Source organism: Perissodus microlepis, chromosome 11 (assembly GCF_051167445.1).
Source record: "Perissodus microlepis isolate ML-2025 ecotype Zambia chromosome 11, ASM5116744v1, whole genome shotgun sequence".
NCBI lineage: Eukaryota > Metazoa > Chordata > Actinopteri > Cichliformes > Cichlidae > Perissodus > Perissodus microlepis.
Window position 1 is genome coordinate 10,500,009 of NC_140471.1, and position 14,384 is coordinate 10,514,392.

At 39.7% G+C, this 14,384-nt stretch overlaps 1 protein-coding gene across 1 annotated transcript in view; it reads left to right on the forward strand.

Moving 5' to 3' along the window:
* The window catches only part of cdkal1 (CDK5 regulatory subunit associated protein 1-like 1), a 252,886-nt gene extending 241,612 nt beyond the window's left edge, over positions 1-11,274 (forward strand). The window contains exon 15 of the mRNA XM_084943963.1: positions 10,700-11,274. Coding sequence (XP_084800089.1) covers positions 10,700-10,861 — 162 coding nt within the window. The 3' untranslated portion in view covers positions 10,862-11,274. The remainder of the gene's footprint in view (positions 1-10,699) is intronic.
* The last annotated feature ends 3,110 nt before the right edge of the window (positions 11,275-14,384 follow it).

The window sequence follows — 14,384 nt, forward strand, 5'->3', positions numbered from 1 at the left end:
AAAATCTTACACAATAATCCAGGCCTTATTTTGTTGGACACTGAAGAAACATGTGGATTGCCCATAAATTCATACACACACATCAGATCACACTTCAAGATAGATGAGCCAAAATCACCTCAGGCAGCACTAAAAGAAAATGAAAAAACAAAAAAACAACACACCAGTAATCCCTTCAAATGAAACGATGAGCCTGTATAGAGCCAGTTTACCCAAACGTCTACTGGTAACTTGTTTTCTCGAAAACCTCTGTAGAGGAGGCAGTTACACTCCAGCATCCCTAAGCTTGATTAAACTCGGATTCATGTAACTTTGGCTCATTTTAACGAGACGGGCACTGTTAGATGTCCATACTTGATCGTTATCACTAAGTAATGGTTTAAAAACAAACAGGGCTGCACATATATAAATGGTGTAAATAGTGCAACACAGACTGATTGTGGGTCGATTGTGCTAACTTTTGGAAATATTCACATATTGAATGCCTATTCAGATCCAGTAACAACCCAGCACTCTACCTGCACACTGTTTTTCATGCTTAATGGGCAAATACATATATTTCCAGCTATTCCCTTACCCAAGGTGAAATTCTGGAATTTTTTAAGGTGAGAAGGGAGATAAGGTCACCGAGAAGTAGAAGAGAATTTATGTTAAGAGGTTGAGTTTGACAGAAGGAAGAAGAGAGAGAATCTTTTGGAATTGCAGTAGCTGAATAGGAAACATTGATTTTTTTTTTTTTGATTTTTTTTTTTTTTATATCCCTTTGCAAACAAAACTGCTGCTGTGAAGGTTTTTGAATTTGACTGTTTTGACTGTCTTGACTTGCTGGTACTTGAGCAAGTCAAGGACTTAGCAAATGACAACAAAATGTAGAGAATTTATTTGGAGACGTATTAAATGAACTGAAGGAAGACAACTAAGAAATCAAGCTAAAAGACAAACAGAGGCAAACATTAGTGTTTGTCTTAATTAAATATTGTGTCTGAACCTGAAAAGTTCCATTTATGCTTCTCTGCTTTCCATGATGTATTGGCAATTAAGCACTGAGTTATATTAAGTAAAATCTCCAGTGATGCTGACAATCTGCAATCCTGATGACCTGCATTGTCAACTCTTAATGGTACTGAGTTGCACTTAAGCGGAGCGTAGTAATCGACCTAGTCTCTGGGAAAAACAATAGTATCTGGAAAAGACAGGCTTATTGTACGAGTATACAAAATGTTTTCCCATTTTGTTAGTTGAGTCTATTAAAAATTCCAAAGTTAAGAAAAAACATATATAAATATAGCAGGTGAACAGTATCTGAAAGCTATATCCTTTATAAATCCACTAAATACCTGACACGGGACCCGAGAGATGCGTCTGACCCTTCACTTGATACAGTTGACCTACTGTTCACTGAAGCCTCATCAGAAGTGGTTTCAAGAAGCCATTCTGTAAGAAACAGTAAAAGGGCTGAGGTAGAAGCACAGTGGCAGCAGGTGGAGTTAGTTATGGAGTGATTAATTAAAATTTGGAATTTTTTGGTTCATATTGTTTTCAATATGTACAAATGAGGTTGAGAGAGAGGTGCAACAGTGAGTGTCTGCAGCTGAGTCCACTGCAGAAAAAGGTGGAGTATGAGACGAACGAGTGATTGCGGTAAGGCGCATATTCACTCCTGTGTCTTGTGGCAGGGTCTATAATTGCAGGCTTGTGGCAAAAGGAAAAAAAGAGCAGGATAAGAGATGGTGTGTGATGACGTGCATGATAGCTGGATGGCTGATAGAAGGAAAGAATCTGAGCTTTGTTATTTCATCTAAGATGCAGAGGAGCAATGTAAGGCAAAAAAAAAAAAAACAAGAAAAAGAAAGTGGCAGATAAGTGGGTGGTTGGGATCGGCAGGGGAAAGGACTGAGGTCTGTAATGTCCAAAGTGAGATATCTTTCATGTCAGAAATGGAGAGTAATGAATGCACAAAAGCCAGCATGTAGTGATGTGTGTGAGGACAAAGCATCATGGCCAGATGGATAGATGGATGCATTTATAGAAGAATAGGATATGAAAGCCTGCGTGGATAGCTGGGAAAAAGCGACAGATATATTTGGATGAATGTGGCTTAGTTGCCCAAAACTGGTGAATGAGTTGGTTTAATAGGTGTAGAGATGTGCGAATATATCAACAATGTATTACAGTTACGGATGGATGAGTAATGTGGATAAATTAATAGTGATCCAAAAGCATCCCCAAATTTTTTTGCAAAGAATATGTGTCTGTGACGATGCTTTTATGGACCAGATGAGGCAAAATCCACAGAAAGCACAAAACCTCTGTTGGACGTTTTGGTTTTATTGTGTAACTAATGCCAAAGTGTTGTAAATTGTGTTTTCTTGCTTTAAACACTGGACAAGAAACACTTTTGATTTTCTGCAGAGAGAGGAAGAGCATCACTTTATGTATAGATCTTTTTGTGTGTATTGTTGAACCTCATGTTGGCCACCTTAAGATCTATAAACTGCTAAGTGTGCTTTTTTCCCACCATGTAATAAAAAGCATTAATGACACCATACTTTTTCTTTTATTGAGATGGATCACATCTTCCTCCTCTCTCCCGGTCTCTCTCTCTCTCTCTGTTACTCTCTCTACACCTGTTAGTCCTTCATTCACAGAAATGGCACTTTCAACATGAGGGGAAGGACAGTAATGAGTCTTTTGGTGAGACACAATAGCAAAGAAAATACATCATGGTGAAGGAAAAAGTTTCTTCACCAGTCCCCATCTGCAGACGAAATTAAGGGGTTGAATGAGAGAGAGAGAGAGAGAGAGACTGGAAAATAAAGCAGGAATGATGGCGAGAGAGTGAGTGAGATGGAGAGATCAAGACTCAGAGAAGGAGCTTGGAGTGCCATATAATAATCAGCTCTTTTCACAGCATATTTCCTCAAGAAGACCAAGAGAATAGAGAGGGAGAAGAAAACTGCTCTGCTCCCTCAAGAGAGTAAATTGACAGCTTGTATGGAAGGCAGAATGTAAAAGGGAGAGATCTGGAGGAGGGAAAGAGGGAAGAATCTAGGTAGTGAACAATGTTCCTCCATAACCACAAATTGGCAGGATAACAGAAATGGAGTTGAAATTTGCCAGCTTTTTCTCTCTCTCCTTCTTTACGTTCGATGTAAATTCCCAGCAAGAGAAGGCATCTGGTCAGTTTGTAGTTTTTGAAATACATCTTCTAAATGCAACTAGAAAAAAAGGGGTTTTAGTACAGAGCGTGTGGGTGGGATTGCCTTTGCTTTGCATCATAGTGTTTATAGTACGTAAACTCAGACACACTTGCATATAGCAGTAGTCAATGGTAAAAGAAAGCTTATACGCACATGTTGATTATTATACGTGCACATTTCTAAGCACATACTTGCTTATGCTGTCTTCCCCAGTGTGCCTGGCAGACTCTTACTGGCCGCGGGCTGTATGAGGTGCTTCTTTTACACACACGCAATCATCACATAAACAAAACAGAAGCAGTGGTGATGCACACAGACACGGAGCTCGCACAAAAGTCTGTATTTCTCTGTAGGAGTTCATTTTCCTTTATTTGTTCCTCCGGACTGACGTGCAATTGTTGTGAGTTCTTGCTTTGATGTTGCGTTATCCCCACGTGTTGTCATCTGCTTTGTCAAAAAGAAGCCAAAATCAAAGATCGGGATGTAATTTTCTGGTCAGGGAACGGTTAATCCTCTGAAATTGGTCTATTTTTAAACCTTATATTTAAAATGTCAAAGGGTTTTGCTTGGCCTTTGCTCCACTTTGTTTACTCTAATAGCAGATCATTTGTTTTGCCTTGAAAACAGCAGGGATCGTTATTTTTAAGCATTTCGTTTAGCGTGTCAAGTTACATTACAGCGGCTCCACTTTAGAGCCAAACGTTACGCCATCAAAATATCAGTCAGGTGTGTTTTCTGTGTTCCAGCCTAACATGTCAGATTGCATTGCAATACCTCATTCTGCCTCATAATGTTAAAGAGTTTAAACAGCTTTTAATATTTGGGTAGAAACCACGGGTAGAAAAAGTAAATGCAAAAAAGAAATGAACACCTAAATCAGTTTGTGTGAACGAGGAACGATCTGTTCAGTTTAGAGCAGTCTTTATGTTTTTGCATGCTTTCATTGCCATAACCAAGCGTGGGCATTGTAAACAAACACCACTACATTTTTAAGTGTCTCATCCATGTCTTGTGTTTTATTTATAAGTGTGTCCTCCTCTTGAGCTTGGCGTGTCATTTCGGTGTTACAGACGCTGCATAGAAAAGGATTACTGATCACCTTTTATCCTATGATGCAATATTTCTGTCCAGATAGAAAGCGTTTCTTCCAGGATGACAGAGCACCCTAACCCTAACCCAAATTAGTACAAAGACTGAGAGACGTCAGTGCTAAGACAGCACAGTCAAATAGATAAAACAGGGAAATTAAAGAAACATTTTTATTAAACTGACAACTTAATGTGGCACCAATGATAACAGAGGCGTTTCCAGGGAGACACAAAAATTGAGCAATACAGCTACGCTTTCTGACATGTCAGCTCATTTTCCAACACCACTAACAAGTCCAGCATCTTCAAAAGCTATAAAGCATTGAACAGCAAGGTGGCTAAAGCATTATCCCAGCCCATCTTTTATTCTGTCTTTTTCTCCCCCCCAACAAGAAAACATTCCCAAAACACCACTCGCGCTCTTGTCTTTTCTTTTGGCATGTTGTTTTCACCCTTTTCATGGAAACTGGCATATTTCTCTTGTGCGTTCTCTTTTTAGTGCTAGTCTTTTCACTTTAACACGGACCTTTTATCCCACCATTTGCTCATTTAAAATTTATGTGTGTATCTGCAAATGCTATTTTGCTGTTATGTCTGTGTACTTTTTCCAGTACCTGAAAACATGTGCCTTTTCCACCCGTTTGTCTGTGTGTGGCTGCCTGCCATGTGTTTGATCAGTCATGTGTTTGCACACCCAACACTATAGTGTAGCACATGTAGTGCTCTTCTGTATTTAGTTACAGTAACTGTAAACTGTGCAAACCATATGTGTTTGTGTCTCTTTGTGAACAGCTTTATAGACAAGTGTTGTATACACTCTATACAAGCAATGACTGTATGAAGACCAAGATGTGTGTGTCATGGTGTTTTAATGACAAGTTATCATTAGCACTGCAGTGATAGAAGCTGGTTAGGACTTGAGTGTCCGTACCAAATCTCTTGAGATCATTTTGATTAAAGTTAATGTCTATTAGTGTGGTAATTATGTTACAAATTGCATTCCAATACAAATTGTTTGCTTGGACACAAGTCCTTCTGACAACTTACTATACAACAGTGGAAACAAACAACACAATTAAAAAAAACACACACACATAAAAATCACATCCCAGCAAACTCTTACCTTTTAGTGTTGAAAACACTGTTTTATAGACTGTTTTTAGAATAGAACTGATGAGTTTCCATTGATTGGCTGTGATTTTCTGAGCCATAGTGGGATAAAAGTGAGTCTGCACAAAAGCCAAATACAGTTTGGCCCAAACATTTTTTTGACAGTGACACAGTTTTTACACTGAGGGATTGTGGTGTTCAGGCCTTTCTTAAGAGGTTCACTCAAAAGTAATTGGGCAGATTAGCATAAATTAACAAAACACTGAGTTGACTAAGCAGTTTATAAATTGATGGACTGATTGATGTATCGTCCATCAAGAGTCCTTTGGAGGCGAAGGCTACTTTAAGTGTGGTACTCACTTAAAGGCCTGAAGTGCAGTTATCCACTGTGGAAAGTTGATTTATTGATATAAATGATGACATTTTGACTAGAGAGTATAGATATCAGTAATAATACAATAAAATAACCTCCAAAATTGATGGCAAAATGTCAAAAGTGAATGGCTAACTTTAACCAAGTTTGAATAGAAGTAAATGCTAAAAGTTGACTAGTAATAGTTTAGTTACAGAAAGCTTGTCAAGAAATAGCATCCTTATCAGTAGTGGTGATTTGCAGACATTTTTTAGTAAGAACTACGGTTTCCCCTGGGGTTGGGAGCTTGGCAAAGGCAGGAGGGTCACACTACACTGCCAGCCCTCAGGAGCATAGCTGTTAGTGCTCTAGCTTTGCTGCCCTGAGACTTTTATACATTAGGGTAAATCACTCTTTCCATCTTTGGTTTTAGATTAATGACTTTTTGGTGAGAAAAAGAGGAAGAAATCTGTTTAATTTGCAATTCCTCCTTTTTTCCCCGACTGTCCCTATTTTCTGTTGTAAATACAGCTACAGCACACTGTGATTGTCATTATGGCTTTGTTGAATCAGCCGTGACTAAGGAGCCTGTTACAGTATCTGTTTATACACGCACGCACCAACTTCCATGGTCTGTGTGTGTCTAGAGTGACACTGACAGCTGGTGAGGATCATGTGAGAAATGTGACCATTGTGCACTGTGCTTCCTGGCTCTCGTGATGTGTTGTGCATTTCACAGTGTGTGTTTTTGTGCGAATATGTCAGTGTATTGGCAAAGGCTGCAGCAGACGCGCAGGCAGATTTTGTTTTAAAAAAGGTGCATATGTGGAACTGGAGCAAGAGTTTTCGTTTTCTTTTTTTTCCCCCGCTCGCTCTCTCTTTCTTTTTCTCCAAGAAACAGACATTTGAGAAGCCTTAGACCTTGAGGGAAAAGTATCTAGCTGTGCTAGCCAGTCTGTACTCCTGGTGTAGTGTTAGATGATTTTCAGGGGATTATTTTGCTGTGTTTTACTGCTGTGAGCAGAGAGACAGACATTATCTACCACAGGTCTCCACATGTACACACACACTCACTCACAAATGCCAGCTGTCTTTCTCACAGAAATGCACAAACTCAGCATGCCAGCTAGCAGGTGGTAAACTATCACTGAAAGACACATCTCTTTTTTTTGGGGGGGGGGGGCTCCCTTTCTTGTGCTTCTCATTTCTTCTCAGTTTTTCCTTCTCTCCTCTCTGCTCTTCTGCTCCACTGCTTCCTACTGTGCTGACACGCACCTACTGGCACTTGGATTTTCACTTATCCCTCTTACTAGTAATAGATTTTCGACTGTAGTGTTCAGTGTCTCTTCTGGCACCCCATTGTTAAAAGACACCTGCAGAGAGACAGATAAATAGAAGCATAGAGGAGAAGGTGGTGGACTTGCCCCACAGCATATTTATTTCTCTTGCATTAGTCCTTTACGCTTTATAAACTTCTTCTTTTGTCACAGTGGTAATTAAATATTTACTTTGTCTTGTAACTTTTTCATTATCTGCCATGTCTTTTCTTTTAAAACCTATCCGTGACAGGAGGATGACCCACGCACGCGCCGTTGCAAGGTGACGGGTCTTTATTGATAAGGGTTTTTTGGGCACACACGCTTATCAGCTGCCTCTCTGCCCGGTGTGGTATGCACCGCAAAACTATCACTACTATCCCTAATAATACTATATTACCATACTAACAATACTTAGCATTTTTCTTCATAGAAAAGAACTTTATAAATATGATGTTCTGGATGAGAGAGGATGGGCGATCCAAATCTGAATGAGGTTCATCCATCATGATGCAATTCTCACAGTCATGAGGCAAGTGGCTCAGTGGCAAGTGTGTCTTGCACCTTTATTGTTTTCAAGCATCTTTAAAAACAAAACAGCGTATCACTTTGCCATTAGCAAGTCAAGCTGTGATCCTAACATTAAGCGAATGTGGATGCGTCAGCTAGACGACTGTTACAGATTCTCTCTCGACTCATTGTTTGAAGTTACTGTAAGTGACTTAGAGATGTGTCACCTAGGCGTTGTCGGTTATAGTATCCATTCACCATTGTGTGCCCGTAACAGAGGAACCCATTCATGACAGTGTGTTCAGGAAAAGAGTGGGTGGCAAGGTAGCATTCACAACCTCCAGCAAGTAGAGGGGAGCGAGAGTAATGCGGAGGATAGAGAGGCAGAGGACAAGACACTGTGCAGCTGCTCACTCACGCAGCCATGTGCGTGCAAGAAGTGTAGGCGTGCAACGATGCTCAGTTTCATATGAATGTATAGTGTACATGCAGATAGGTGTTTGTAGTCAACAAAGTTTGCCATTGTTTTTCTTTCAGTCCTTGGGTAAAAATATCTTAGTATGTTTGTATGTAAAGTGTGAGTTTCTGTAGTCTCTTTTTATTTTGGAATTTTTCTTTGTTGGCCTAAAAACAAAAGCTTGAAAGGTACAGAAAATTGGAAACACCACATATTACGTGTTAAAGAGAGGTGGAATATGAAGATGATGCCGTATTTTAAAGCAACGTACATGAACAAGGACATTTGGATCGATTGTCTCCCCGTCTTCCTCTTCTTGCAATTTGTTTAAGGCTGAAATTAAAAGTACCACACCGTGAAGGATTATTTATTTATAAATCAATCAATTAATTAGCCTAGCTTCAAATCACACCTAAGGTCTCCGTTCTCATACATTACGATAAAATCATATAAATGTGTAATCAAACAGAATGGTGATCAATGACGGTGGGTGGAGGCCAGGGAGAAATTGGGCTAGTGATTAATAGTCAGTGTTACTAACTGAATTATTACAGCTATCAAGGCCTGAAACGAGTTTTTGATGTTTTTCTCGCCACAAACTGCATTTTTGAGCGTCACATGATCATGTACATTGTTGAAATGTTTCATGCCAAACATGGAAATTGCTAAATCTAACTTTTAAAAAAATGCTTTGAATCAGGAGTGGGTAACCTGACTAAAATAATGAGATAACAAATGTAAATGAAGGACTGCACACTGAACATATATTACATATTTACATATGTAAATATTAGAAATCGGTCTAACGGATGAACGCCTTTTATGAACATTCACAAAATTTTGAAATGCTACAATCAGACAGTAGTTGGAGACTGCGGCACGACCAAAACTTTTGCAGTCGTGTGCAATGAACTTGCACTGTTGCTACCTTTGAAATGGTTTCTTCAACAACAGGGACCAGGTCTGACCACTCAAAGGTGGTCAGGCTGGCATTTCTTTGCATTCTGTCTGTGATAATATAGTTAATTAAACTGGTGAAACTTGCAAATCTATTGCCGTCTATATACAGACATTAAGTACTTGTATTCAGTCCTAATTTTCCCACAAATAGTGACGTAGTTGCTCCAGGACAGCAGTTTAACTGCAAAATGACAAAACTGTTTGGCAACCTTACTTTTGTATAGCAATGTAATTGGAATACAACCAGTTGGCAACCAGCTAAGTCGAGTCCACTGCTGCAGAGATGTGGTGACGAGTTGGGCTCATCCGTGCAGGCTGACTCAGACTAATGGCAACGTGTTGGCAATCTGTCTCAGATTTATTGCAGTAGGTACAAATTGGACTGAGATTGTTTGGAGACAAGTTTCCTCCCACCGGGTCACCTCTGCTGTCATCTTGCAATCATCAGTGTTTTCGCAGAGGTTGAGTGTAGCAGTAGTTGTGTTGACCAGAGGTTTAGGGTGTTGAGGTCTGAGCCATATTGTATATCACCATTTTTATCAACATCAAATTTACTAACATATTGCCAATTGTCTGATTACAGACTTAAATAACAGAACCAGACTATCTGTAGCCATTTGCTTCAGCATTCTTGGTGTAATGCTTCCTCTTATTGATTTTAGGAGGTTGCTTTGTTCTTGATTTTAGGATATTGATGTTGTAGGCTGAATTGATAGCAGAGCAGTATCATTTCACTGTAATACAAATGCAGTCACTGTCTTTTTACCACAGTCTTGCTTCAGCCGTGCTGCTATAACACCATCACATCAGTCTTCTTTCCTCATGTCAATCCAGGCTTCTCTAACTACATAACAGTGCACCTTCTCAACATCAGCTCCATTCAATAGACAGCACTCTGCAGTAATTGGATCACTACAAAACTGCATTAACTGCTTACACAGAGATAATAGCATCATAATTGAAATGCACTCATTTGCATAAGCAAATGGACAGTTTTATGAATGCTTTCATCCGCAAAGTATTAAAACAAGCACTGCATTTTAAATTCACTTTATTATTGTTTTCCTTTCCACATGAAACTGAGTTCTAGAGAGGAAACAGATGGAGAGAGACAGAAGGTGTAAGGAAGAGACAGCAGTGAGCAAGCAGAGGAAGTGATAAATCCCTGTCATTATCATCATGCCAGCATACCAGCATCCATAGATATATTTCTAAATGTACGCAGTAATCAACACGTATGATCTATGAATGGATTTATTTCTTTTTATTTTTTGATATTTCTTTTGGGGCTTGCCTCACATCTGTCCAGGAACTGCAGTTAAAAAATTATTTAGTTGGCTTAAGTGTCATATTTAAAGAAATAGCTTTTGTGCTGTGGAATAGACTCAAAGACAGCTGGGGTTTGGTCCTTAAATGCTCTTCTTTATCTTTTTCACTGTGCTGTCAAGCCTTCTTTGATTTGTGACTGTGGCCAGCTGATTTATTTTAAAGATGATTCCACCATAATTATATACATATACATGATATGAACCGCCTCAGTATCAAGCTCTCTGTGTGTCTGCATAGGAGATGGGTTATCTCATATCACAGATGATGCTAAAATTAAATCATTTAAACTACTAATCGTTATAAATAGTGCAGAAAAAACTCTTAACTCTCTGATTTGTGTTGGGATTCTTTTTAATCTGCTTGTTTTCCTCCCACAGGAACAAAAGGTCAATGGCGTCCATGTTTCTGCTCCCACGCCTTCTTCGTGCACCTTCTCCATTGGATCTAATAGTCTGGACAGAGAAATGCTGAAGAAGATTGGGATCGGGCTCGCGCTGGCAGCAGTCATCTTGGCTTATATTGTACAGAGAGTGTACTGAACAATGACTGTTGTGTGCGGTCTTTTTTATTGTAATGTCAATACCTTCTCTTGGCAGTCTATCGGCATGGTCAAACGGCTTCACCGAACACCTTTTTGGTACAAATAATTCACCAGATTTAGGATTTCATTTAGAATATTTTTAAAGTGCTGATTACTTGTGACAGTAGAGCCATTTCTTGCTTAGGAAAAAGGTAAAAGTGTGTTTTGTTTAGTTCTTATTGATGGCTACTGATGCAGCTGTTACACAGATATTCAGTTGATCATACATTCAGGGCTTTACCATCAGTACGAGAGTCTGATCTGTCACTCTGCATCCTTTTAAATTGGACTGTGATTAAGCCTGGTTTATTTCATTTCGTGAAACTGAGTGATGATCTGTGTTATACTTTGATTAAAGTGTGTACAACTTCATTTCACTGTATTTATTTTTGAAAGTGAGACATGAACATATTTTCAGAAAATGAATGTCATTTGTGTTGTTTTAAAATGTTAACCTTATGTTTCATTGTTCAAGAAGTGCTTTGTGTTTAGAGTTTTTCACAATAATTCATAGAATATTTGGCAGAGATGCCAGGCGAACGATTCTTACTGCTGGGATTCATTTATTATTGACACGCATTGTGTCACCACGCAATTCAATTCAATTCAATTTTATTTATATAGCGCCAAATCACAACAAAAGTCGCCTCAAGGCGCTTCATAGATACAGAGAAAAACCCAACAATCATATGACCCCCTATGAGCAAGCACTTTGGCGACAGTGGGAAGGAAAAACTCCCTTTTAACAGGAAGAAACCTCCGGCAGAACCAGGCTCAGGGAGGGGCGGCCATCTGCTGCGACCGGTTGGGGTGAGAGAAGGAAGACAGGATAAAAGACATGCTGTGGAAGAGAGACAGAGGTTAATAACAGATATGATTCAATGCAGAGAGGTCTATTAATACATAGTGAGTGAGAAAGGTGACTGGAAAGGAAAAACTCAATGCATCATGGGAATCCCCCGGCAGCCTACGTCTATTGCAGCATAACTAAGGGAGGATTCAGGGTCACCTGGTCCAGCCCTAACTATATGCTTTAGCAAAAAGGAAAGTTTTAAGCCTAATCTTAAAAGTAGAGATAGTGTCTGTCTCCCGAATCCAAACTGGAAGCTGGTTCCACAGAAGAGGGGCCTGAAAACTGAAGGCTCTGCCTCCCATTCTACTTTTAAATACTCTAGGAACAACAAGTAGGCCTGCAGAGCGAGAGCGAAGTGCTCTAATAGGGTGATATGGTACTACAAGGTCATTAAGATAAGATGGGGCCTGATTATTTAAGACCTTGTATGTGAGGAGCAGGATTTTGAATTCAATTCTGGACTTAACAGGAAGCCAATGAAGGGAAGCCAAAACAGGAGAAATATGCTCTCTCCTTCTAGTCCCTGTCAGTACTCTTGCTGCAGCATTTTGGATTAGCTGAAGGCTTTTCAGTGAGTTTTTTGGACATCCTGATAATAATGAATTACAGTAGTCCAGCCTGGAAGTAATAAATGCATGAACTAGTTTTTCAGCGTCACTCTGAGACAGGATATTTCTAATTTTAGAGATGTTGCGCAAATGGAAGAAAGCAGTCTTACATATTTGTTTAATATGTGCGTTGAAGGACATGTCCTGGTCAAAAATGACTCCAAGGTTCCTCACAGCGTTACTGGAGGCCAAGGTAATGCCATCCAGAGTATGAATCTGGTTAGATACCATATTTCTAAGATTTTCAGGGCCGAGTACAATAACCTCAGTTTTATCTGAATTAAGAAGCAGAAAGTTAGCGGCCATCCAGGTCTTTATGTCTTTAAGACATTCCTGCAGTTTAACTAATTGGTGTGTGTTATCTGGCTTCATGGACAGATAGAGCTGGGTGTCATCTGCATAGCAGTGAAAATTTATGCTATGTCTTCTAATGATGCTGCCTAAGGGAAGCATGTATAATGTAAACAGAATTGGTCCTAGCACTGAACCCTGTGGAACTCCATAATTAACCTCAGTGCGTGAAGAGGACTCTCCATTTACATGCACAAATTGGAGTCTATTAGATAGATATGATACAAACCACTGCAGTGCAGTACCTGTAATACCTACAGCATGTTCTAATCGCTCTAATAGGATATTATGGTCAACAGTATCGAACGCTGCACTGAGGTCTAGCAGGACAAGCACAGAGATGAGTCCACTGTCAGAGGCCATAAGAAGATCATTTGTAACCTTCACTAAAGCTGTTTCTGTGCTGTGATGAGCTCTGAAACCTGACTGAAACTCTTCAAATAAACCATTCCTCTGCAGATGATCTGTTAGCTGTTTGACAACTACTCTTTCAAGGATTTTTGATATGAAAGGAAGGTTGGAGATTGGCCTATAATTAGCTAAGACTGCTGGGTCTAGAGATGGCTTTTTGAGTAAAGGTTTAACTACAGCCAGCTTGAAGGCCTGTGGTACATAGCCGATTATTAGAGATAGGTTGATCATATTTAAGATCGAAGAATTAATTAATGGCAGGACTTCTTTGAGCAGTTTTGTAGGAATGGGGTCTAAAAGAGTAGCTGTAGATAATATTACATCTGTGGGATGATTACTGGTAATTTTTTCTCTAATGATAAAAATTTTATTTGTGAAGAAGTTCATGAAGTCATTACTAGTTAACGTTAAAGGGATGGTTGGCTCAACAGAGCTCTGACTGTTTGTCAGCCTGGCTACAGTGCTGAAGAGAAACCTGGGGTTGTTCTTATTTTCTTCAATCAGTGATGAATAGTAAGATGTTCTGGCTTTGCGGAGGGCTTTCTTATAAAGCAGCAAACTATTTCTCCAGGCTAAATGATGATCCTCTAAATTTGTGACACGCCATTTCGCACACGCACACATTTTACAAGTAAGATGTAGTTGTTTGCTTCTAGCATAAAAGGTTCCCTATATTCTCCAATAGGCCACCGTCACACAGGTCTAGAGAATGGTCAGAAACCCTCTGGCAACCACAGGCTGCGATAGAAAAATCCCCCACCAGTTGCCAAGTAGTTGCTGGCTGTTCCTGAGTGACATTGGTTGCAAAGAGGTATACAGTCCTGCACATCCTTGTAATTTCTTTGGTAACCAGCAAGCAGCCATTGTCACCTGTAGTTTCCATGGAAGATACCAACTTGTCTCCAAACACACTCTAACTGCTTGCCTAGCGGTAGTGGAACTGTAAAAGTTGATCCTTTTAAACCTGTTGGTTAAAGGAGTAAAGCACAGCTTTTACTTTGCGTCACACTTTTTCCCACTTTCACTGCAGCTCAGCGACTAGATGGGGAGTGTTCCGGACATCAGTCTAATGCCCGGATAAACTATAGGTGACTAGCAATCTGCTAGCAACCAAAGCAAAGAGGTTTTTGGTGCAGCACCCTCTTTGATACAACAAACAGCAGGGAATACACATTTTCCCAAGCGATCTGTAGTTCCAGGAGGGTTACCAATTGGTCTCTAGGCATGTGTGGCTGACTTGCAGTGGTATCTAGCTGATT